The sequence below is a fragment of the Tachyglossus aculeatus genome, chromosome 6 (assembly GCF_015852505.1).
Source record: "Tachyglossus aculeatus isolate mTacAcu1 chromosome 6, mTacAcu1.pri, whole genome shotgun sequence".
Classification (NCBI taxonomy): Eukaryota; Metazoa; Chordata; class Mammalia; order Monotremata; family Tachyglossidae; genus Tachyglossus; species Tachyglossus aculeatus.
This window is the reverse complement of record NC_052071.1, coordinates 61,407,355-61,432,541: the sequence shown is the minus strand read 5'-3', so window position 1 is coordinate 61,432,541 and position 25,187 is coordinate 61,407,355. Positions and strand designations below refer to the sequence as shown.

At 52.5% G+C, this 25,187-nt stretch overlaps 1 protein-coding gene across 1 annotated transcript in view; it reads right to left on the bottom strand.

Moving 5' to 3' along the window:
• Window positions 1-25,187, bottom strand: part of WDR44 (WD repeat domain 44) — a 52,723-nt gene that overhangs the window by 14,155 nt on the left and 13,381 nt on the right. Inside the window, exons 2-12 of the mRNA XM_038748265.1 lie at window positions 18,063-18,096; window positions 16,469-16,540; window positions 15,017-15,680; window positions 14,691-14,821; window positions 13,393-13,488; window positions 11,333-11,469; window positions 9,724-9,807; window positions 4,906-5,012; window positions 3,873-4,024; window positions 2,819-2,957; window positions 2,621-2,685 (exon numbers count right to left, since the gene is read on the bottom strand). Coding sequence (XP_038604193.1) covers window positions 2,621-2,685; window positions 2,819-2,957; window positions 3,873-4,024; window positions 4,906-5,012; window positions 9,724-9,807; window positions 11,333-11,469; window positions 13,393-13,488; window positions 14,691-14,821; window positions 15,017-15,680; window positions 16,469-16,540; window positions 18,063-18,096 — 1,681 coding nt within the window. The remainder of the gene's footprint in view (window positions 1-2,620; window positions 2,686-2,818; window positions 2,958-3,872; window positions 4,025-4,905; window positions 5,013-9,723; window positions 9,808-11,332; window positions 11,470-13,392; window positions 13,489-14,690; window positions 14,822-15,016; window positions 15,681-16,468; window positions 16,541-18,062; window positions 18,097-25,187) is intronic.

Below are 25,187 nucleotides of genomic sequence, written 5' to 3'. Positions count from 1 at the left end.
AAGGCTGAGCCTCTCCTCCAGCCAGAAGAATGTGTGTTCAGGTTCGCCTTGGGAGGACAAAACGCTAACCCTGTTTTTCAACCATTTCAGAACCTGGGACTCTCGCTTCTCCCCAGGAACGCAGCAAGTGCGGGGCTGGCAGCTTCCACCACACTACTGCCCGGTCCCTCCGGCCCCCGCTTTCAGAGCCCTGCCCTTCCTGGCATGCAGCCCGATCCCCAGCCCCCCTAACCCTCCCCCTACCCTCCCTCCAGGGTAGGCCCGGGGCCCATCTTTGCCTGAGAGCAGCACGGATAGGTCTGTCTTTCTGGGAAGGGAAACCTTGGGGGCAGAAGTGATTGCCGCCACACTACCGTTGACGGGAAGCCTTTTTTCTTTCCTGGTCTCCATCCCCACAGGAAGCAGGGCAGCCAGATAATCCAACAGGACCCCGAAGGGCCTGGACAGGTCCTCTGGCTCCCCTGACAAAGCACGTGACTGGGCCGGAGATGGGATGCAAGTTTCATTTCAGAAAACGCAAATGGCCTGGGGCTTAGGGTCTGTGGGAACTGGGGGGAGTCCACTGGTCCCTTGCTAGAGAAGTCAATGGCAGGTTGGGGTGACGGGCCGGACCCCACCTTCCCATCGAGTGTCCCTTCCTCCCCACAGGCGGTCCAGGACTCCAGTCCGCTCTCCACGTGGATGGCGAGGGCATTCCAGGGAGGGATGAGGTAGTTGGCGGGAGAGGGGAAGGTCGCCCCGCCAGGGAGTGACTGGCTCGACCAGACATCCCCATGGAGCCGTCCCAGGGCTGCATTTTTGGCCTGTTCTACTTGAATGGACAATGGACATACCGGCCTACGTTTCTGCCCCCGCCACTCTCAAGACCCAGGGGCTGGGGCCGAGCTGAGATTCATGGATGCAGCCCTACACTCTGGCCGTCACATCCAAGCCGTCACCAAAACCTGCCGGTCTCAGCTCCGCAACATTGCCAAGATCCGCCCTTTCCTCTCCATCCAAACCGCTACCCTGCTAATTCAAGCTCTCATCCTATCCCGTCTGGACTACTGCACTAGCCTTCTCTCTGATCTCCCATCCTCGTGTCTCTCTCCACTTCAATCCATACTTCATGCTGCTGCCCGGATTATCTTTGTCCAGAAACGCTCTGGATATATCACTCCCCTCCTCAAAAACCTCCAATGGCTACCGATCAATCTGCGCATCAGGCAGAAACTCCTCACCCTGGGCTTCAAGGCTGTCCATCACCTCGCCCCCTCCTACCTCACCTCCCTTCTCTCCTTCTACTGCCCAGCCCGCACCCTCCGCTCCTCCACCACTAATCTCCTCACTGTACCTCGCTCTCGCCTGTCCCGCCATCGACCCCTGGCCCACATCATCCCCCCGGCCTGGAATGCCCTCCCTCTGCCCATCCGCCAAGCTAGCTCTCTTCCTCCCTTCAAGGCCCTGCTGAGAGCTCACCTCCTCCAGGAGGCCTTCCCAGACTGCGCCCCTTCTTTCCTCTCCCCCTCGTCCCCCTCTCCATCCCCGTCTTACCTCCTTCCCTTCCCCACAGCACCTGTATATATGTATATATGGTTGTACATATTTATTACTCTGTTTATTTATTTATTTATTTATTTTACTTGTACATTTCTATCCTACTTATTTTATTTTGTTGGTATGTTTGGTTCTGTTCTCTGTCTCTCCCTTTTAGACTGTGAGCCCACTATCGGGTAGGGACTGTCTCTATGTGATGCCAATTTGTACTTCCCAAGCGCTTAGTACAGTGCTCTGCACATAGTAAGCGCTCAATAAATACGATTGATTGATTGATTGATTGGCCCAGGTTTTGCACACTGAAAAGGCTTCCTAGCAATCAACCACCATAAAACTCTTGTCTTCATTGCAAGGTGGCCTCACAACTGCTAATCTTTCAGGAATGGTCATGTTTCAGCTACCTTCAAGTGGCAAATTAGACTCTCTGAGTCGTTTTGACTGTAGTTCACAAATGACTAATAGCATTTGCCTTGCTTGCCTTTCCTCATTTGGCTTGGGAAGCGCAGGCTGGGACCGGGACCATGTCGGGCTTCACATCCTGGTCTTTACCTCAGCTCAGGTCACATAGTGAGCGTTTAACAGATACTATAAATGATCTATCGATGGTATTTACTGAGCACTTACAGTGTGCAGAGCACTGAACTGAATGCTTAGGAGAGTACAATGTAAGAGTCGGTAGACACGTTCCCTGCCCTTAAAGAGCCCGCGGTCTGCAGGGTGAGGAAGTCTTACAGTCTACCAATTTCTGAACCTAAAGAAACATGGCCAAAGGCACCAACGTTAGCTGTGAGCTCAATGATGTAAACTTGTGATGAGTGAAAGGTATAGCGCGGGGGGGTACGGACGACCAACTGGGAAGTCTCCAGAGTGTCACGTCCTCCCTCGATTCCATATCCGTTTCCTTCCTGCACTTTACAACTTCTACCCGGGGGTGCTGGCGCTACTGTTCCTGACATCGGGGCCCTGCTAACTGCATTTCATAACAACTGAGATTGAGCTCAGAGGCCCCATTGCCTGGGAGGCCAAGCCTGCCCTGCCCAGCACTAGTCTACTCAAAAGGACAGCGAAACGCCAAACAACCTACCCCTGCGTCTGTGTCCGATTTGGAAGAATTCAGACTTTCCTGAGAAGGTGAAGGGGACACACGTCCTAAAAGGAGGAGAAGAGAGGAGAGGGCCACCATCAAGAAGGTGCTTTGCACTCAAGGGAGTGAACCCATTTGGGGAGAAAATGGGCAAGCTGCTCACTCCTTCGCCTTCCGATGAAAAGCAGGAAAACTCACCTTCCGTGTTGTACTTCAGGCGCATGTTGTTGAAATAGTCGAAAGCGTTTTTTAAAACCCAGATCCTCACTACGTTGTCTTGCCCAGCTGAAGCAAGCAATCGGCCACAGTGAGAAAACTTCATGGTCCACACGGCTCCCTGTCAAAACCCAAGAAGCTCAAACTCTCGAGGGAAGAGTCCTTGTCCACCCGCCCGGCCCCCTCCTGAAGAACCAGATCTTCCCAAGGGGAAAGTTTCCGAGAAAGGGAGGAGGTTCATTTCCCAGGCCAAGGACGGGCCCCTAAGGAATGGGTGCCTAATGGAGACGCTGGCCCTGGGCTTGGCCAGAGTCAGAGGACAGAGACGACTAGCAGCCTCCCGTCATGGGGTCTGGGGCCACCCAAGGGCACAACGATGGACCTGTGCTCAAATCCCAAGGTCTCTGCCACAGCCAATCCCCACCGGGGCCAACCCTCCCCTCCCACGTACATGGACACGGACACGTCTCCGGGCCAAAGGGGAGGTCTGGCCAAACTGTGTCCCACAGTGGACTGGAGGGCCTGAGGTCTGGCACTGGCCCTCTCCTGTCTTAACCCCACTGGTGAGGTGAGCCTTCTCCAGCACAGTGCAAACCCACACTAGGGATACTCGCTTTTACTACCTCTACAGTGTGTTTTCAAGATCTACTCCCTGGGAGATTGCCCAAACTTGGCACAAAGGGTCTGGCGTCATCCCTAGACAATACGTCCTGACGAGTAGCCCGAGGAAAAAGTTAGAGAAGGTAGAAAGCTGGGTATAGACTTAAACCGCGTCACGAAGGATTGGACGTAAGAGGATAAGTCAGAGATGCTGGCTGTCAGGGCAAGGGAACTGTCCTTTTCTCTGCATCCCCAGGTGGGGCCCGGGCCCCTTGAGGCCGACGCCAGAGTCGGAAATCTGGGCCGGAAAGGTCACGGCTAGAGCCGGTTCAGAATTTCTCATGCTTTTAGAGGGGAGAGGGAGGCTGCTTCTACCCGCCTAGGCAATGTAATGCAAGCTTCGACTGCCTCCGCACAACTGGACAACTGTGCTTACCATGTGCTCCCCGCTGAGATCTTGGACCACTTTGACCTGTTCGAAGTCATACGGCCCCTTAAAGCCATGGGCCGCTTTGAATTTAACCGGTCTGGTGTAGGGCATCCCTTCGTCATCGCTCGAGGAAGGGTCGTCCTGGTCGGTATGGAACACTGGGGGCAGAAGACAGACCATGATGGACCCTGCTCCTCCCCCACTGCGGGATGCAGCAACCCCTCTGGGCTCGGGGTAAAACAAACAACAAAAAACAAAAAAAATCTTCGGCACAACAGAAAGCCACAGGAAGACAGAGAGGATAAAAATAATGGAAATAGTCCGGGAGCAGAAACCGTTTTACCACCAAGGCCTGGAACTGGAATTGGGAAAATTCAATTCTAGTTTGAAATCATTACGAAAATTTCACCTCAAACAAATCGGCCAAACCATTTTATCTTAAAACCCAGGTCATTCAAACACCTGCAGCTCTAGCTTAGGGGTGAGCCGCAGCCCCCACTTCTTGGAGGCTATGAGCCACCGAGGTGAGATTCAGGGGCAAGGGGAAGGGGTTTGCTTGCTTTACTTTGGTTTATGGAGGGAGGCTGGGCGGGGCTGGGCCCATGGCTCCACCTCCCTCCCTCCCTCCCCACTGCCCCTGGCCACTTCTCACCTCTCCTCCCTCTCCCCACTGTCCACTCAGGGAGATATCTTCCAGAAGGAAGAGAAAAACAGGGCTGGAAACCAGTGGCCTATTTCTTCTTCCACCGAAAATTAACCAATTCTCATATTGATGACCTAAGATCAGTTTCTAATAATAATAATAATAATCATGATGGCATTTATTAAGCGCTTACTATGTGCAAAGCACTGTTCTAAGCACTGGGGAGGTTACAAGGTGATCAGGTTGTCCCAACGGGGGGCTCACAGCCTTAATCCCCATTTTACAGATGAGGTAACTGAGGCCCAGAGAAGTGAAGTGACTTGCCCAAAGTCACACAGCTGAGTTTATCCTCTGGAAAACCGACAAAATGGTCCAATGGTGAAGCATTTCCCTTACCTTCATCTCTCACACTCTTAACTTTATTTACAGCCCGCTCCCCGTATTCCTCGGCAAGATGCTTTGCTCTCTTCACCGATTTTCCCAGGAACTTCTTCAACTGAGTCCTTAAAAAATAAAATTTGAGTCATTTCTGCTCTCTCCTGGGGGTCGTGTTCCCGAAGGCCCTCATGCGGTGGGGCAATTCCCATTGCAAGATTCACTGAGATTCCATGGGAACCAGGGGATTTCAGGGACCGACGGTTTGAAGACGCCTTCACGATGGACACTTGGAGGCAGAAATTCCTCTATCATTCTTCCGGCTGTCACTAGCAGAATGATTTCCAATCTGGCCACCCATACCTCATTGAACTCCATAAAGTTAGTCTGCTGAGTCCTCAGCGGCTGGGATTGTGTCTGCCAACCTCGTCCTCTCCCTATCGCTCAGCACAGTGCTCTGTACATGGTAGACCATCCCAGGTGGAACAGGGAATGCGCCCAACCTGATCAACACTATTGACTGCTCCATCGATCATTATTATTATTATTATTATTATTATTATTATTATTATTATTGTTATTATTATCGATAATGGGGCAGAGATCAGGCCGGGGCAGGGACAGGGAGCATAGCTGCATCTTCCCACTAAGTAACGCCACAAGGGTGTGTATGACCGTCTCCTCCCATGCCGCCTTTGACGTGGGGACCGTGTCCTTCCAGTCGATCAATCAATGTTATTTATTGAGTGCTTACAGTGTGAAGAGAACTGTACTAAGCATTTGGGAAAGAACATCATCATCATCATCATCATCAATCGTATTTATTGAGCGCTTACTGTGTGCAGAGCACTGTACTAAGCGCTTGGGAAGTACAAATTGGCAACATATAGAGACAGTCCCTACCCAACAGTGGGCTCACAGTCTAAAAGGGGGAGACAGAGAACAAAACCAAACATACTAACAAAATAAAATAAATAGAATAGATATGTACAAGTAAAATAAATAAATGAATAAATAGAGTAATAAATATGTACAAACATATACATATATACAGGTGCTGTGGGGAAGGGAAGGAGGTAAGATGGGGGGATGGAGAGGGGGACGAGGGGGAGAGGAAGGAAGGGGAACAACAACAACAACATTGATAGGCACATTCCCGGCCCACAAGGATCTTACAGTCAAGAGGGGGATATGGACTGTAATATATTGGATATGTACAATAAATAAAACGCATGTATACATATACATGTATACGTACATAAGTGCTCTGGTGCTGAGAGAGGGGTGAATAAAGGATGAAAATCCTAAATGCAAGGGTGATGCAGAAGGAAGTGGGAGAAGAGGAAATGAGGGCTTAGTCAGGGAAGGCCTCTTAGAGGAGCTGTGTTTTTCCAGAGCAGACTGGCTCCCCGATTCACCCCGCGGTCTCCCCTATTAGCCCACGAGTCTAGCAGGAAGGCACGCATGAGCCGACAAGCTTCCCTTGGCCTTAACATGCAACCACTTCAGGACAGGCCCGTATATACGATGGCTGCTTCGAGGGCCGGCTCTGAGATGGGAAAGAAAATCATCACATTTCGACCACCGGGGCATCTCCCCACCCCGCCCAGGGAAAGTCTGGGCTTGAGGACTCCCCTGAGAAGCAGCGTGGCTTAGTGGAAAGAGCACGGGCTTGGGTGTCAGAGGACGTGGGTCCTAATCCCGCCTCTGCCACCTGTTTGCTGTGTGACCTTGGGCAAGTCACTTAACTTCTCTGCGTCTCAGTTGCCTCATCTGTAAATGGGGGAAAAAGTGCGAGCCCCACGTGGGACAACCTGATTACTCTGTATCTACCCCAGCGCTCAGAACAGTGCTTAGCACATAGTAAGTGCTTAACAAATACCATAGCAATGCAAAGCAGGACAGTGGCTGCAGATTTTCTTGCCTCCCTGCCTCTCTCCAACCCAAAATGATTCACACCTGCAGAAGCACCAACCCAGAAGGGGCTACTAGGCTGTCAATCCAGATCCTGTCTTCACTCAAAACCTACATTATTATTATCCTTGTTAAGTGCTTACTACATACCAAGCACTGTTCTAAGTGCTGAGGTAGATACAATCAATCAATCAATCAATCAATCGTATTTATTGAGCGCTTACTATGTGCAGAGCACTGTACTAAGCGCTTGGGAAGTACAAATTGGCATCACATAGAGACAGTCCCTACCCAACAGTGGGCTCACAGTCTAAAAGGGGGAGACAGAGAACAGAACCAAACATACCAACAAAATAAAATAAGTAGGATAGAAATGTACAAGTAAAATAAATAAATAAATAGATAAATAGAGTGATAAATATGTACAACCATATATACATATATACAGGTGCTGTGGGGAAGGGAAGGAGGTAAGACGGGGGGATGGAGAGGGGGACGAGGGGGAGAGGAAAGAAGGGGCTCAGTCTGGGAAGGCCTCCTGGAGGAGGTGAGCTCTCAGCAGGGCCTTGAAGGGAGGAAGAGAGCTAGCTTGGCGGATGGGCAGAGGGAGGGCATTCCAGGCCCGGGGGATGACGTGGGCCGGGGGTCGATGGCGGGACAGGCGAGAGCGAGGTACAGTGAGGAGATTAGTGGTGGAGGAGCGGAGGGTGCGGGCTGGGCAGTAGAAGGAGAGAAGGGAGGTGAGGTAGGAGGGGGCGAGGTGATGGAGAGCCTTGAAGCCCAGGGTGAGGAGTTTCTGCTTGATGCGCAGATTGATCGGTAGCCATTGGAGGTTTTTGAGGAGGGGAGTAATATGTCCAGAGCGTTTCTGGACAAAGATAATCCGGGCAGCAGCATGAAGTATGGATTGAAGTGGAGAGAGACACGAGGATGGGAGATCAGAGAGAAGGCTAGTGCAGTAGTCCAGACGGGATAGGATGAGAGCTTGAATTAGCAGGGTAGCGGTTTGGATGGAGAGGAAAGGGCGGATCTTGGCAATGTTGCGGAGCTGAGACCGGCAGGTTTTGGTGACGGCTTGGATGTGAGGGGTGAATGAGAGAGCGGAGTCGAGGATGACACCAAGGTTGCGGGCTTGTGAGACGGGAAGGATGGTAGTGCCGTCAACAGAGATGGGAAAGTCAGGGAGAGGACAAGGTTTGGGAGGGAAGACAAGGAGCTCAGTCTTCGACATGTTGAGCTTTAGGTGGCGGGCGGACATCCAGATGGAGATGTCCTGAAGGCAGGAGGAGATGCGAGCCTGGAGGGAGGGGGAGAGAGCAGGGGCAGAGATGTAGATCTGGGTGTCATCAGCGTAGAGATGATAGTTGAAGCCGTGGGAGCGAATGAGGTCACCAAGGGAGTGAGTGTATATTGAGAACAGAAGGGGACCAAGCACTGAACCTTGGGGAACCCCCACAGTAAGAGGATGGGAGGGGGAGGAGGAGCCTGCAAAAGAGACTGAGAAGGAACGACCGGAGAGATAAGAGGAGAACCAGGAGAGGACGGAGTCTGTGAAGCCAAGGTCAGATAACGTGTTGAGGAGAAGGGGGTGGTCCACAGTGTCAAAGGCAGCTGAGAGGTCGAGGAGGATTAGGACAGAGTATGAGCCGTTGGATTTGGCAAGCAGGAGGTCATTGGTGACCTTTGAGAGGGCAGTTTCCGTGGAATGAAGGGGACGGAAGCCAGACTGGAGGGGGTCGAGGAGAGAGTTGTTGTTGAGGAATTCTAGGCAGCGCGTGTAGACAACTCGTTCAAGGAGTTTGGAAAGGAATGGTAGGAGGGATATGGGACGATAACTAGAAGGTGAGGTGGGGTCAAGAGAGGGTTTTTTTAGGATGGGAGAGACATGGGCATGTTTGAAGGCAGAGGGGAAGGAACCAGTGGAGAGTGAGCGGTTGAAGATGGAAGTTAAGGAGGGGAGAAGGGATGGAGCGAGAGATTTCATAAGATGAGAGGGAATGGGGTCAGAAGCACAGGTGGCCGGAGTAGCACTTGAGAGGAGGGAGGAGAGTTCCTCTGAGGATACCGCTGGGAAGGATGGGAGAGTAGCAGAGAGTGTTGAGAGCCGGGGGGTTGTAGAAAGGGGGGAAGAGACTTTGGGGAGGTCGGACCTGATGGATTTAATTTTGTTAATGAAGTAGGAGGCCAGATCGTTGGGGGTGAGGGAAGGAGGAGGGGGAGGAACCGGGGGCCTGAGAAGGGAGTTGAATGTACGGAAGAGCTGGCGGGGGTGATGGGCATGGGTGTCAATAAGGGAGGAGAAATAGTTTTGTCTGGCAGAAGAGAGGGCTGAGTTAAGGCAGGAAAGGATAAACTTGAAGTGAACGAGGTTCACAGACATGCAGGTGGGTCACAGTCCCTGTCCCACAAGGGGCTCACAAACTAGAAGCAGAGTGGCCCAGTGGAAACAGCCCGGGCTTTGGAGTCAGAGGTCATGGGTTCAAATCCCAGCTCTGCCAAGTGTCAGCTGTGTGACTTTGGACAAATCACTTCACTTCTCTGGGCCTCAGTTCCCTCATCTGTAAAATGGGGATGAAGACTGTGAGCCCCCCGTGGGACAACCTGATCACCCTGTAACCTCCCCAGAGCTTAGAACAGTGCTTTGCACATAGTAAGCACTTAATAATTGACACACACAAAAAAGTAGCAGGCGTATGACTTAACTCCCATTTTAGAGATGAGGAAATTGAGGCCCAGAAAATTGGAGTGACTTACCCAAAGTTACACAGCGGGCAAGTGGTGGAGTTGGCTTAGAACCAGACCTGTGCTTTCTCCCCTAGGCCACACTGCTTCCATCACGCAAGCAAAGAACTGAGGGAGTTGGGGGGTGGGGGGAAACTTGTGACTAGTACTTCCACAGCAGGTCCCCAAGCAACGAGAACTCACGTTTTCTGTTTCAACCTTCCACCGTCGGTGTCTGTCTGCTGCGACTGGAGTTTTTCTTCATCGTCTGACTGAGCTGCGTCATTACTGCAGGGGAAGAAAGGACGGTCTCAGGTCCAGCCCAGAAACAGAGCTCCAGCCCCTCTCTTAAACCCCTGCCCCGATCTGCGCTGGCCACCAAAAGCCCCACCACCGGAACCCAAGAGAGCTGGCAGCCGGCCCCCACTGGATCCGAGGAGGGCCGGCGGCCGGCCTCCTCTGGAATCACGGACAGCCAGCCGCCGGCCTCCAACGGAATCACAGAGAACCAGCCGCCGGGCTCCACTGGCATCACCGAGGGCCAGACCTGAAAAGTCACGTCCCCCTGCACTGGCTCTCCACCACCTCCAAGGAAACAAACCTTCCAGATCACGGAAGGCCGAAGAAGTTTGAGGCAGGCCAATTCCCTACACTAACTATGGCCTCAACTGTCTTATGCCTTTTAGGAGAATGCACTCTGTGGACAAGAGGTCTACTGATAGATTAATCCTAATTAATCTACTACTACTACTAATAAGAATAGATTGATAGAGCCTACTGATTCATTTTTTTTAATGGTACTTGTTAAGCACTTACTATGTGCCAAACACTGTACTAAGCACTGGGATAGGTACAAGATAATCGGGTTGGACACAGTCCCTGTCGCACGGAGGGCTGGGGAACCTCAACGGACCCCTTCCCGAGCTCCCCATCTCATGCCTTTCCCCTCTTGAGCCAATCCTACAAAGAGCAGCACGTGTGCTCCTAAAATATGCGCTGGGATGCATCACTGCAACCCCTTCTCAAAAGTCTTGCTGTCACTGCTCCTCCTGCAGAACCAAGACTCCTGCCCACTGCCTGCGACTGATCTGAGGATCGCCAATCTTTCGCGGCACAGTGGTTGGCCCAGGGGAAGCGCTTCAGAAATCTTCTTCTTCATCACAGCTTCCGGGCCCCGCCCCGGCTGGCTGCCAGGCCCCGGCTCTCTCAAAGTGAAAGCCACCGCTCTCGTCACCCTGCCTGTCAAGTACAGCTTCCCCTATCAACTCTGCCAAACCACATCCCTTCCCTCATTGCATGCTCCCCTCCAAAGAGATGACTTTCCTGATTTATCTCTTTCTCCACCCTGGGGGCTCCCCTACATAAACATCCCAGCTGGGTCATCAATCAATCATCATCAATCGTATTTATTGAGCGCTTACTGTGTGCAGAGCCCTGTACTAAGCGCTTGGGAAGTACAAGTTGGCAACATATAGAGACAGTCCCTACCCAACAGTGGGCTCACATCATCATCCCCTCACCCCACTGTGGGCTCTTGGTTACTGACTCCATCATCTACTCATATCTGTGTATATCCATCTTCACACGCAGCTGCCTACGGTCTCCTCCCTTAGCCTGTAATCCCGTTGAGGCAGGTAGGGGAAACCCTTAAATTCCAAGAAATACCTTTTACTTCGACTGTATATCCCCACAGGACCTAGTTTAGTGTGCCACGGATGCCCCTGGGTGGGAAATGTGCCAATGCCGCTTTTCTGTGGTGAGAAACTCTGGGGTGGCGGGCGAGTGCAGGGCAGGGCAGGGTTGGGAGGCGTACCTGATGTACTCCTTGGTCCTCCTCATGATATGCAGAGTCAAGGGGTTGATGCCTGTGGGCAGCTTCTCCTCAGCCAGGCTCAGGGGGATCTCCTCTCCTGTGTCCAGGTTCTTGATCATCACACTGGCCAAAATTTCCTAGAGGAACAAAAAACGGGCTGCCTTTCGCCATCAACATCCCCGGGGCCGGGCTGACCCTTCAGCGTGTCGACAACTGCTCCCTGCTCAACCCGGTATCCAGAATGACATACTTATAATTATTATGGAACTTGTTCATAGGTTACTACGTGCTGAGCCCTGGGGTAGACACAGGCTAATCGGGTAAGACACAGTCCCTGCCCACATGGAGTTCACAATCTAAACCGGAGGGAAAACAGGGACTGAATCCCTATTTTGCAGTTGAGGAAAGTGAGGTACAGCAAAGTCAAGTGACTTGCCTAAGGTCACCAAGCAGCCAAGCGGCAGAGCCGGAATGAGAATGCAGGTCCTCTCTGAGGCCCGCACTCTTTCCCGTAGGCCCTACTGCTCCCCGCCTGAACCCAATCCCCTCCGCTCCGGGAGGGCCACCTCGCCCTGCCCCACCTCTCTGCTCTGTTCACCTGCTAGTCCCCAACCCGCTAGCTCCACTTCTCCCAAGTCGACCTTCACGCTCGACTCTCTATCCCTTCCCTCATGCTGTTTCCCCTAGCCTGGAAAACTTGGAAAACTCCCTTCCTTCCCTCATCAGACCTGGTGGGAAGCAGCGTTGCTTAGTGGAAAGAGCCCGGGCTTGGGAGTCAGAGGACGTGAGTTCTAATCCCGGCTCCGCCACTTGTCTGCTGTGTGACCCTGGGCAAGTCACTTCACTTCTCTGTGCCTCAATTCCCTCATCTATAAAATGGGGATTAAAACTCTGAGCCCCACGTGGGACAACCCCATCACCTTGTATCTACCCCAGCACTTAAAACAGTGCTTGGCACATAGTAAACGCTTAACAAATACCATCATTATTATTATTACTATTACCACCACAACTCTCCCCAGGCTCAGACTCCTCCCTCTCTCCCTCTCCAGAAGTCCAACTTCCCCAGCAAGCTTTCCCCAAGGCCATATCACACACATTGGGCCAACTCAAGCACTTACAAAGTTCACACCCCTCTTGGCGCTCACACGTAACTGTCCGCTCAAGCATTTATTTTGAACAACCCAGCTCTAAATATTTTTAAGTTTGGTTTCCCGGTGACAGCCAAAGCTCCTTGTGGGCCAAGGACGTGTTGCTTTGATGATCTGTACTCTCTGGTGCACCGCACTGATGGGCCACTCAGTAAATAAAGGCTACCACCACTACTGTGGCTTCTAGTGAGCCCACACCCAGTCCACGCCAGTCTCCAGGAGGCCATGCCAGCCCCCCAAACTCTTCGTGGCTCCAGATCTAGGCTCCCAGGGGCAGCATCCCCATGGCAGTCTCCTCTCCCACAGAGGAGCCGGGTCAGCTGCCACCCAACACTACCCGCATACAGCTTGGCACCAGTGCTTCCACCCACTCAGCAGCTCCAGCACAGTCCTGAGACCCGTCCTTCCCTGGCCCGCTTCGCTCCCCAATTCCCTAGTCCGCCTGCCCCCACTGCCCATCTCTCAGTGGTATTTATTGAGAGCACAACAGAGTTGGTAGACACGCTTCCTGTTCATGAGGAGCTTACAGTCTGGACAGGCCGACATTGATATCAGTAAGTTACAGATATGCACATTGAGTGCTGTGCAGCTGAGGGTAGGGTGAATATCAGGTGCACAGAGGGTAGATCCACGTCCTTGGACAGTGCCATCTCCCTCCGCCCCATCTGTCCTCTTCTCTAGAGGTGGATTCGTCCCTTTACAAGCACTGACTGGAGGGGTCTCTTGGCACATGCAGCCAGGGTGGGTTGGGGGAGGGAGGAGAGGGGAAGGAAGACCCTTGTTTAGAAGAGGAGAGCAACAGTTTCTAATCTGAATGAGAAAACGGCATAACCCATTTTTAGCCAGCATAACCCATTTTTTACTTCGGTGTTGGCATTTCCCTGGCAGGAGCCCTGGGAATGGCTGTACCTCATCGGTGAGTTCTCGTCCAGAGTTGGACCTGGGTCTCTGAGGGCCGAGCAGATCACTTGCTAACATCTGGGCATCGGGCACTCGTCCATTTTCCTGCAACGAGAGTTCCTCGGCAAATCTGGTTCCTCCCCCTTCTTCCAATTAACTGCTGCCACCTCGTGCCTCCTTCCACCCTGCCCACCTCCGTCCCCCGAGTCCCGCTCAAGGGCCCCCTGAGCGGCTCGGTGGTTTCACGGCTTCTCCCTTACTGGTCCTGGAGCTCTCCCAGGTAACCAATACTCCACTCGGTGCATGAGATTCGGTTGGGCTTCACGACAAAGAACCTGGGCCTAGTTGCCGCTCCTGTTCCCATCTGGCCACACACGGGCAGGACATGGGCAGGGCCAGGTCGACCAGGAAACCCAGCTGTGCTGCTTCCTCCAGCCCGGAGGATGCAGGGAGGCCATCGGCTCTCAGCCCCCTTCCCTCCATAGTATCCAAAGGTGTTGAGAGCAACTGCTGGGGAAGATGGGTGGCAGCAGAAGTCCCTTGCTGGGCCACTGCCTGTGCCACTAGAGGCCAGGATCCCAAGGGCCATATGGGCCATTTATCTCCCTTCTGGGAGCCTCAACCTCCCCAATCCCATCCTATGGGACCAATCATAGATTGCCGCCTTCTTCCCCCTTCCCCTATTCCCCTCTGGCATCCTAAAGTCACTGTGGAACTGAGCAGGAAAGGAAGAACTGGGACGAGGGTCACACCAGACCCCATCAATCAATCAACAGTATTTACTGAGTGCTCACTGCGTGCAGGGCACTGTACTAAGCACTTGACAGAATACAACCTAATAGAATCGGAAGAATCATTCCCTGCCCACAGACAGCTTACAGTCTAGAAGACGGCCAGTCACTGCAACTAAACTGGTCAAACCGGAGCTGGGGCTCCCCAGGCCTGGGCCAGATGGGGTCGGAACCAGAGAACTCAAGGTGAAGGGCCCTGCTTTAAGAGAATCGGATTTCTTTTCAAAGCTGAAAGAAGAAAGAAATGAAAACCGAACTCTCCTTTCCTTCTGGGTTTGGATTTTCCAGGTTCCTAACCCAGAGCTGAACTCACCAACTCAAATGCCTTCCTACCGGCAACATTTCTCACAGACGTCCTCGACCCTCCCGCCCCTGCTAAACACCCCAGGGGTGAGGCCGGACTGCCGACTTGGGCGGGACCCCCGCTACGGAAGATGCCTTGACACCCCCGATGGGACAGAGGCTCTCAGCACTGTTAGCCCCGTCCCTCCCACCGCCCCTCTGCGGGCAACCTACCTGGGCTGTCACTACTTTGTCTCCACTCGTTGCGCTGGCCAAGTCCAGAGACGGGGCCGAGTCTCTGGGGCCACCTTCTGAAGCCACGGCTGACGGCAAGAGACCTCCGGGCAGAAATGCTTCTTTAGGAACTGTCGGATCGGCAGAGGGGAGCAAAACACAGACCATCACTGCTTCCAGCGCTGCCACCTTCACCGGACCCCCACACTGAGACCTCTTGGAGAGGGCGAGCGGCCCCCACCCCGGCCCCCGACCTCTCACCGTTCTCCCTCCCGGGGACAGAAATGGGGCCCGGCACCCCAGGACATTCCGAACTGGGAACTTGCCTTCCAGACCGGGCGCTTTAAGGCCTTCGAAATCCAACTCGCTTTTCTTTTTCCGAGGGGGTGGAGCCGGCCGTGCGGGCGGGGGGGGCCGGGGAGGTGGGGCGTTGGTGGGAGGGGGTGGTCGAGCCGGAACGGGCTTCTTGGTGCTGGCCACTATGTCCGGTTCCACGGACTGGTGACGGCGGGGTTTGGCGGGACCCAGCTCTTCAGAGGGCGAGATCCCCTCTCCGGGAGCCGGGCAGCTTGGGGGGGCCTGCTCTGAGAGGTCCGTCCGCCCGAGCCCATCGGCCCCGTCACCCTTGCCCACTCCTGCGACTGCCACGGGCTCCGATGCTCGAGCGTCATCCTGCAGACTGGTGACTTGTGGGGCTCGATCGCTGTCTCCTACTTGCTTCTCGGCGGGGTCTTCGGAGGGTAGAGTTCTTCCAGATTTGATTTCAGTTTCCTCTTGTGGGTTCTGACCCAGCGGTGGCTCTTCGACGGGACCTCGGTCTACCGGCTCCACGGCGAAGAGCCCGGGAATGTCGTTCAAGAGGTCTGTGGTGGCCGGCAAGGTGCTTGGCGCTGCCAGCCCCTCAGAGAGCCCGCTCACCTTCAGGTCCAACGGCTGTTCATCCAGCCCCCGCCTGCCCTTCTGGCTTTCCTCGATAATACTGGCGATGATCTGGATGGGGGAGAGGAGGAGTCGAGAGACAGAGAGAATGCAAAAATCAGCCCCTCTCCCTAGCCACTTCCCAGGACTAAGAGCAGGCTCCCACAGAATCCTAGCCATGGCTCGCTGCGGCCTGCAGCCACGAGGGCATAACCAGCTATCGGGGGATTCGGCAGCCCGGCCTTCCACCCTCCCCGTCACCTGGATCCAGTTATTCTCGTCTGGTCAGGGTGGGGACGGGGGACGCGTGTCACGCCGAGGCCAGGAACGGGTCCGTTTGGAGAAGCATATTTCACAGATGAACGTTCAGACCCTCTCCTCCCTGCTTCCCTTCCATCTTTCCCCTTTGCTTCCCCCGCGCTCCGCCTTTGCCCCGAATCCGTCAGTGGGGACCCCCCCAAGCTCCTCCCAGTCCAGGACCAGGTGACCGACCGGGCAGTCAAGCGTGAGGCCAGGAGTTCGGGTGGATTGAGGCTGCTGACGGTAGGGCAGCCTACTCCTCTGTCCGGAGTCTCCCGGCCACTCCCGCTCCCACCCCACACCTGTGCCAAGGCCAGCTCCCAGCTAGCCAGGTTTCCCCTACGGTCAGCCCTGAAGTGGGCCCAGACCACCACCGCTAACCGTGCCAAGATGCCCCTAAGCCCACCGGGGGGGCCCAACCCGGGCTGGGACAGACTCAGCTCCCAAGGCTCAGCTGGGAGGGGGAAGAGGAAGGCCAGTCCTTCCCACTGTAGGTCCCCGTAGATGCCCACCCACCGATCACAGGACCTGGAGAGACCTGTAGACAGGCTGGCACCAACCTTGGTAGAATCATCTGGCTTCAGCTCCGCAATCAGGACGTCACTTCCGACACAAGGGAGCCCCTCGGGTTCCTGGAAAACAAAGGTGATGCGTCAATTTTTTGTTCTGAAGAGGAATCTGTCTCTGACAGGAACGGTTCCAGAAGGCCCCTCGTGAAGCTGGCGCGGTAACCGGGCACTTCTTTGGCTCGGGGGGACGGGGAACCACCAGTGACCGAGGAACGGGCGGGATGGTAAAAGAGCCACCACCACCTGCCAGGGGGCACCCCGAGAAAGACGCGTCCCCCACGGTTGTACTTTTCTGACAGGTCTGCTCGAGTTCCAAAGTTCTATCTGGAAAAAAATAACACTTGGAAACAAAGACAAAACAAACTACTTTACTTAGACTGTGAACCCCATGTGGGTCAGGGACTGCGTCCCACCTGATTCTCTTGGATCTACCTAGCGCACAGTAAGCGCTTAAATACCACAATGATGACGATGATACCGACATTTGTTAAGCGCTTACTATGTGCCAGGCACATAGTAACTAAGGGCTGAGGTGGATACAAGCAGACTGAGTTAGACGCAGTCTCTGTCCCATGTGGGGCTGACCGTCTCAATCTGCACTTTACAGATGAGGTAACAGGCACAGAGCGGGAGATAGACATTATTATAAACAAATTACAGATACGCACAAAAATGCCGTGGGGCTGGGAAGGGTGATGAATAAAAAGAGCAAGTCAGGGCAACACAGAAGGGAGTGGGAGAAGAGGAAAGGAGGGCTTAGTCAGGGAAAGCCTCTTGGAGAAGATGTACCTTCAGTAACTCTGTGTGACTTAACACTTAATTCTGGGTGATTCAGTTTTGTCATCTGTACAATAAATATGTCTGATGGATAGCTGTTGAAGAGAATAAAGAGGTAAAGAGGTGGAGGCGAGTAGGCAGACAACCTTGAAGTCGATGGTGAGGAGTTTTTGTTTGAGGCAGAGGGACATGAGGACCGAGCGGTGCTTCGGGAAGATGATCCAAGTGGCAGTGGCACTGTGCTGTGGAGGCTGGACAGGGAGAGGCTGGAGACGGGGATGCAGGGACAGGGAATACGGTCAGTAGGGCCTGGAGCTGACTGGGGGCTATTTGGGTAGAGAGGGGTAAGATGTTGCTGAGGGAGGGAGAATCAAAAGGATTGATTTGGCAGCAGTAGGATGAACGTTTCTATAGGCTCGTTTCTCTAGACTGGAAGCTCACTGTGGGCAGGGAACACGTCTGCCAACTCCACTGCATTGTACTCTCCCTAGCACCTTGTACAGTGGACACTGTAAGCTCTCGATAAATAACAATGATGATGGTGAAAGACTAGGAGAAGATCGGGTTGCAGATTTCTGGGACAGGGAAGATGGTGGAGGTTAGCGACGGAGACAGATGGAGAGTTAGAAGTGGGAGTGACTTTATGTGAGGAGAGGAGGAATCTGAGTTCGAGGTTGCAGGAAAACGATGACTGCAGGAAGCAAGGAGGAGAGAAGGGACTCAATTCTGAGCAGACAAAGGATCGGACCCAGTTACTGGACTCAGAGGGGGCAATGTAGGAAGCACAGATAGAAACCCAGTCACTTACCTTCAGTGAGCATACCTCGACCTCGGCTGGAGACCTGAGGGGAAGAAAAATAAAATAATTATTGGTAGTTGTTAAGCGCTTACTAAGTGCAAAGCACTGTTCTAAATACCGGAGTAGATAAAGCTCATCAGGTCGGACACATTCCCTGTCCCATACAGGGCTCACAATCTTAATCCCCATTTTACAGATGAGGTAACTGAGGCACAGAGAAGGTCAGGGGCACACAGAATAAGATCCACGGTGAGGTGGGAAAGGAAATGCCTAAACACACAGCATAAATCCTGGTGGCAGGCCCTCCCCACCCCACCCTGGGGACGCCGAGAAATGCAGTTCCTGTTCTGAGACTGCAGTCATCTCCTGGCCCCTCCATCATCATCATCATCAATCATATTTATTGAGCGCTTACTGTGTGCAGAGCACTGTACTAAGCGCTTGGGAAGTACAAGTTGGCAAGATGCCCACCAGGCTGGGCTGGGCAGCCTCAGGCCCCAGCTGTGAGGCCAGGAGGGTCTGCCCCTTTCCACCACCCCAAACTATGCTATCTGGCCCTGGGGAGTTGAGCCAGGGCCCTAGCCAACATTAAGAAATGCCATCCTCTGCCCACAAGGAGCATATACTCTAAAAGGGGAGAGAGGCACAACAATATTTACAACTAGAGCGGTTAAAAGAAATAAATTTGTTTATTTATTGTAATGATCAAGTTGAATGATGTTGTTACCAACTTGTACTTCCCAAGCGCTTAGTACAGTGCTCTGCACACAGTAAGGGCTCAATAAATACGATTGACTGATTGATTGATAGATAAAGCTCATGAAGGCTAAAAGGGATGCAAATAAATTCCAAGATGCTAGACTGGACTGAAGAGATGACACAGTTCAGCATTCCAGAAAATGAATTGGGGAAAGCTTGTGGGAGGAGGGGGAACTTGATAGGGATTTGAACCTGTATATATGTTTGTACATATTTATTACTCTATTTATTTATTTTACTTGTACATATCTATTCTATTTATTTTATTTTGTTAGTATGTTTGGTTTTGTTCTCTGTCTCCCCCTTTTAGACTGTGAGCCCACTGTTGGGTAGGGACTGTCTCTATATGTTGCCAAATTGTACTTCCCAAGCGCTTAGTACAGTGCTCTGCACACAGTAAGTGCTCACTAAATACGATTGATTGATTGACTGACAGATAAATAAAGCTCATGAAGGCTAAAAAGGATGTAAATAAATTCCAAGATGCTAGACTTGACTGAAGTGATGATACAGTTCAGCATTCCAGAAAATGAACTGGGGAAAGCCTGTGGGAGGAGGGGGAACTTGATAGGGATTTGAACCTGTATATATGTTTATATGTTTGTACATATTTATTACTCTATTTATTTATTTATTTATTTTACTTGTGCATATCTATTGTATTTATTTTATTTTGTTAGTATGTTTGGTTTTGTTCCCTGTCTCCCCCTTTTGGACTGTGAGCCCACTGTTGGGTAGGGACTGTCTCTATATGTTCCCAACTTGTACTTCCCAAGCGCTTAGTACAGTGCCCTGCACACAGTAAGCGCTCAATAAATACGATTGATTGATTGATTGACTGAACGTGGGGAGAGCTGGGGTCTGTCAGATATTGGGGGGGGGGGGGGGAGAGGGAGGGAGTGCCAGTCCAGGGGGCAGTGTGAGCGAGGGACAGCTAGCCGGTTGCCTTAGAAAGAACGTAAGCTCTCTGTGGGCAGGGAATGGGTTAGTTATATTGTTCTGCTGTCATCATCATCAATCGTATTTATTGAGCGTTTACTGTGAGCAGAGCACTGTACTAGGCGCTTGGGAAGTACAAGTTGGCAACATATTGAGACAGTCCCTACTGTCCTCTCCCAAGTGCTCAGTACAGGGCTCTGCATACGGCCAACACTCAATAAATATGATTGACTGATTCACTGAATGCAGATAAGTAAGGTGGGGCGATTCGGTGGAGAACCTGGAAGTCTAAAGTGCAGAGGTTTTGCCTGTGGCGGAGGGACCCGGGGGGGAACCGGTGGAGGGTTTGGAGGAGAGGGCAGACATGGGCCGGGCCAGGGCTGGGCCGAGCCAAGCGATGCTTCAGAAAAATCAATCTGATCAGAAAATGATCTGAGCAGCAGCAGGGGGTAGGATAGCTTGAAGGACAGACACCGGGGAGGGGAGGCTAAGGTCTAGCCGTGGCCAACCCAGAGCTTGGACTAGGGTGCAAAAGCCTTGGGGGGAGAGGAAGGGGCAGATCCAGTAGAGGGTGTGCAGGAAGAACCAGTGGCATCTGGCTGGTGACTGAGTGATGAATATGCCATCTGCAGCGTGGCTTAGTGGAAAGAGCCCAGGCTTGGCAGACAGAGGTTCGTGGATTCTAATCCCGGCTCCGCCACTTATCATCTGTGTGACTTTAGGCAAGTCACTGACCTTCTCTGTGCCTCATTTACCTCATCTGTAAAATGGGGATTAAGACTGTGAGTCCCACCTGGGATAACATGGTAATCTTGTATCTTCCCCAGCGCTTGGTACAGTGTTCGGCACATAGTAAGGACTTCCCCCCCTTCCTCTCCCCCTGCTCCCCCTCCCCATCCCTCTGCCTTACCTCCTTCCCCTGCCCACGGCACCTGTATATATGTATATGTGTTTGTACATATTTATTACTCTATTTTACTTGTACATATTTATTCTATTTATTTTATTTGGTTTATATGTTTTGTTGTCTGTCTCCCCCTTCTAGACTGTGAGCCCGCTGTTGGGTAGGGACCGTCTCTATATGTTGTAAACTTGTACTTCCCAAGTGCTTAGTACAGTGCTCTGCACACAGTAAGCGCTCAATAAATATGATGGAATGAAAGAATGAACAAATACCACCATTATTATTATTATGTATCAAGCACTGCTCCCAGCTCCGCCAATGGTCAGCTGTGTGACCTTGGGCAAGTCACTTCACTTCTCTGGGCCTCAGTTCCCTCATCTGTAAAATGGGGATTGACTGTGAGCCCCCGGTGGGACAACCTGATCACCTTGTAACTTCCCCAGCACTTAGAACAGTGCTTTGCACATAGTAAGCGCTTAATACATGCCGTTATTATTATTATTTATTATAAGCACCGTTCTAAGCACTGGTGTAGAAACAGATTAACTGGAAGGAATGTGAAAGTTGAATGATGGCAAAGTCTGGGGCGATGTCGGGGTTCCAGACTTCTGGGATGGGATGATGGCATTTTCAACAGACAGAAAAATTGGGCAGAGGGGGTGGCAGGAGGAAATGGCTCAGGAGGAAAGATGATGAAGACACTCTTCCAGCGCCTTCTGGTCTGTCTGATGTCCCTTTTTCAGACGTCCCCGGCCCCCCGCAGAACAGGAATTTCCATTCCACTGAAGCCCTCCCCAACCACTTTTGGTCGGTCACCCGTTTCTTGGGCTCCGGGGTGCACGCTGAACCTGGGCCTCAAGCAGCGTGCTCATTAACAGCGTAGCTTAGTGGAAAGAGCACGGGCTTGGGAGCCAGAGGTCATGAGTTCTAATCCCGGCTCCGCCATCATTATCATCATCAATCGCATTTATTGAGCGCTTACTGTGTGCAGAGCACGGTACTAAGCGCTTGGGAAGTACAAGTTGGCAACATATAGAGACAGTCCCTACCCAATAGTGGGCTCACAGTCTAAAAGAGTGGGCTCACAGTCTATAAGCTGCCACTTATTAGCTGTATGACCTTGGGCAAGTCACTTCACTTCTCTGTGCCTCAGTTCTCTCATCTGTAAAATGGGGATGAAGACTGTGAGCCCCACATGGGATAACCTCACTAGCTACCCCAGTGCTTACAACAGAGCTTGGCACGTGGTAAGCCTTTAACAAATACCATTATTATTAACAATCACCTACAAGTTTCCAGTCTGACTTTTACTTAGGTTTTTTTCCCCTCAAGTCTGCAGCCTAGCAGAGTTCCCTCCTTGGGCCTTCCCAGCTATGAAGCTACAATTCCTTCAGTCGACTGGCTGCTATGAGCCTGGACGCTTGTTGCCGATGGGGATGGGAGCCACACTGTTGTTTTGAAGTTTTCCCTCACTTTTGAGTTCTGCTCTCGGCAGACAGCGCTCGGCAAACACCTCTGATGAGGAAAAGGAAGAGAAAGAGGAGCAGGGGGCACCATGGCCGGGTGGCTCTCCCGCTCCAACCACGGCAGCAGCTCCTGCCTGCCTTAATCCGGGACGATGGCTTGCCTGGGTGGTCCTAGAACGAGGTGTTCTGGAAAATCATCATTTATCCCATTCATTAGCAATTTCCTTACAATCGCCAAAGTAATTAGCGTGGGTGATGAAAATGTCAAATTTTCACAACTGCACACACACGCAACTACAGAAATCCTTGCAGTCACTCTTCTTGGGAGAGAACTGCCAGGGCTGATAGCTACCCTGGAGATGGAGCCCCAGATGCCGAAGGGGCTGATGGTGTGAAGGATGGCTCTGAATATACACCCGAAGGGCTGCCTCCCTCTCCGGGCGGTGGGATCCCTGAGTGGAAGGACAGCTCTGATTACACGCACCACGTGGGAAATGATCTCAATGTTTAGCATCAAGAGAGAGTCTGGCTTCACCCATTTTGCGGCCTGGACCTAAGGTAGCTGTGTTCTTAGAAAGCAAGAAACAGTGTGGCCTAGTGGACAGAGCCCAGGCCTGGTCACAAGGACCTGACTCTGCCACTTATCTGCTGGGTGACCTTGGGCAAGTTTCTTGATGTCTCTGTGCCTGTTACCTCAACTGTAAAATGGGGATTAAGACTGTGAACCCCCATGTGGGACATGGACCATGTCCAATCTGATTAGCTTGTATCTACCCCAGCGCTTAGTACAGTGTCTGGCACATAAGTGCTTCACCAATACCATAAACAAAAATAAAAAAGCACTAGGCCTTCTGAAACTAGATCCCCCAGATTCCGAGGTTTCAGATGGATGAATTTTCCAAGACCTGCCGGAGAGAAGGTGCTGGTCTCCGCCCTTCTGCACCCCATGACCTCCCGCCCTCCCCTGCCTCTGATGCAGACCAGGGGGTGCTCAGTGTGGGATCGCCCGAATAAGGCTGACTCAACTGCTTGGGTATTTGGCAGCCACGTGCCCGACTGGGAGCCAGGTGCGGGAGAGTCCAGGCAGAGAAACCTGTCCCCTCCGCCGCTTCTGGTTACCCCAGGAGTCCCAGAAGCCTCAGCAGCAGGCAGCTGCATGGGGACAGGGGTGGAAGACAGCAGGGCCAACCCAAAGTCTGCCAATGTCTGCCTGCCTCGGACATCCACTGAACCCTCTGGCTCCCTGTCCCCATCGCTTGGGCCACGGCCAATTTGCCTGGTCCAGGCTCAACAAGGGGTGGTATGCTGGAGTTGGTCGGCTCTCTCCCCCTGACCAATGGTTGGTTATGTCTCCTGTGAGTGCCCCTCTCCCCAACAGAGCTTGGGAGAGCGAGGCTCCAACCTGTCCGCTCCAGCCTGGATTTGCAGCGCCCGCCTCTGGATCCTACAGCATTGACTGGGAGAACGGCCAAATCCCTGCTGCCAATAAAGAACCAGGAATCCACCACCCCGGCTGAGTCGCAATTGCAGGGGTCATCTAAGGGACCCTCTTCTCCTCTAAAAAGTCACGGGATAGAAATACCTGAAGCAGATGCCCGATACCTCACGCGTGCTTAATGCTCCCTTCTCCTCAACATGCTATCCAACCTTGGCTTCACAGGCTCCGTCCTCTCCTGGTCCTCCTCTTATCTCTCTGGCCGATCATTCTCAGTTTCCTTTGCGGGCTCCTCCTCCCCCTCCCAACCCCTTACTGTAGGGGTTCCTCAAGGGTCAGTTCTTGGTCCCCTTCTGTTCTCGATCTACACTCACTCCTTTGGTGAACTCGTTCGCTCCCACGGCTTCAACTATCATCTCTACGTTGATGACACCCAAATCTACATCTCTGCCCCTGCTCTCCCTCCCTTCAGGCTTGGGTCTCCTCCTGCCTTGAGGACATCTCCATCTGGATGTCTGCCCACCATCTAAAACTCAATATGTCCAAGACTGAACTCCTTATCTTCCCTCCCAAACCCTGCCCTCTCCCTGGACTTTCTCATCACTGTAGATGGCACTACCATCCTTCCCATCTCACAAGCCCACAAACTGGGCGTCATCCTCAACTCTGCTCTCTCATTCACCCCTCACATCCAATCCGTCACCAAAAACTGCCGCTCTCACCTCTGCAACATCGCCAAGATCCGCCCTTTCCTCTCCATCCCAACCGCTACCCTGCTGGTTCAATCTCTCATCCTATCCCGACTGGATTACAGCATCAGCCTCCTCTCTGATCTCCCATCCTCCTGTCTCCCCACACTTCAGTCTATACTTCATGCTGCTGCCCGGATCATCTTTGTGCAGAAACGCTCTGGGCATGCTACTCCCCTCCTCAAAAATCTCCAGTGGCTGCCAGTCAACCTATGCATCAGGCAAAAACTCCTCACTCTCGGTTTCAAGGCTATCACCTCACCTCCCTTCTCTCCTTCTACAGCTCAGCCCTCACCCTCCACTCCTCTGCCGCTAACCTCCTCACTGTACCTCGTTCTCGCCTGTCCCGTCGTCGACCCCCGGCCCACGTCCTCCCCCTGGCCTGGAATGCCCTCCCTCCCCATACCCACCAAGCTAGCTCTCTTCCTCCCTTCAAAGCCCTACTGAGAACTCACCTCCTCCAGGAGGCCTTCCCACACTGAGCCCCCTTTTTCCTCTCCTCCTCCCCACCCCCCCCGCCCTACCTCCTTCCCCTCCCCACAGCACGTGTATATATGTTTGCACAGATTTATTACTCTATTTATTTTACTTGTACATATTTACTATTCTATTTATTTTGTTAATGATGTGCATCTAGCTTTATTTCTATTTATTGTGATGACTTGACACCTGTCCACATATTTTCTTTTACTGTCTGTCTGCCCCTTCTAGACTGTGAGCCCACTGTTGGGTAAGGACCGTCTCTATAAGTTGCCAACTTATACTTCTCAAGCCCTTAGTACAGTGCTCTGCACACAAATACGATTCAAATACGATTGAATCGATGAATGAATGAATGAACGCCACGGAACTATCTCGCAACCCACCCTTCACCAGGTTTTC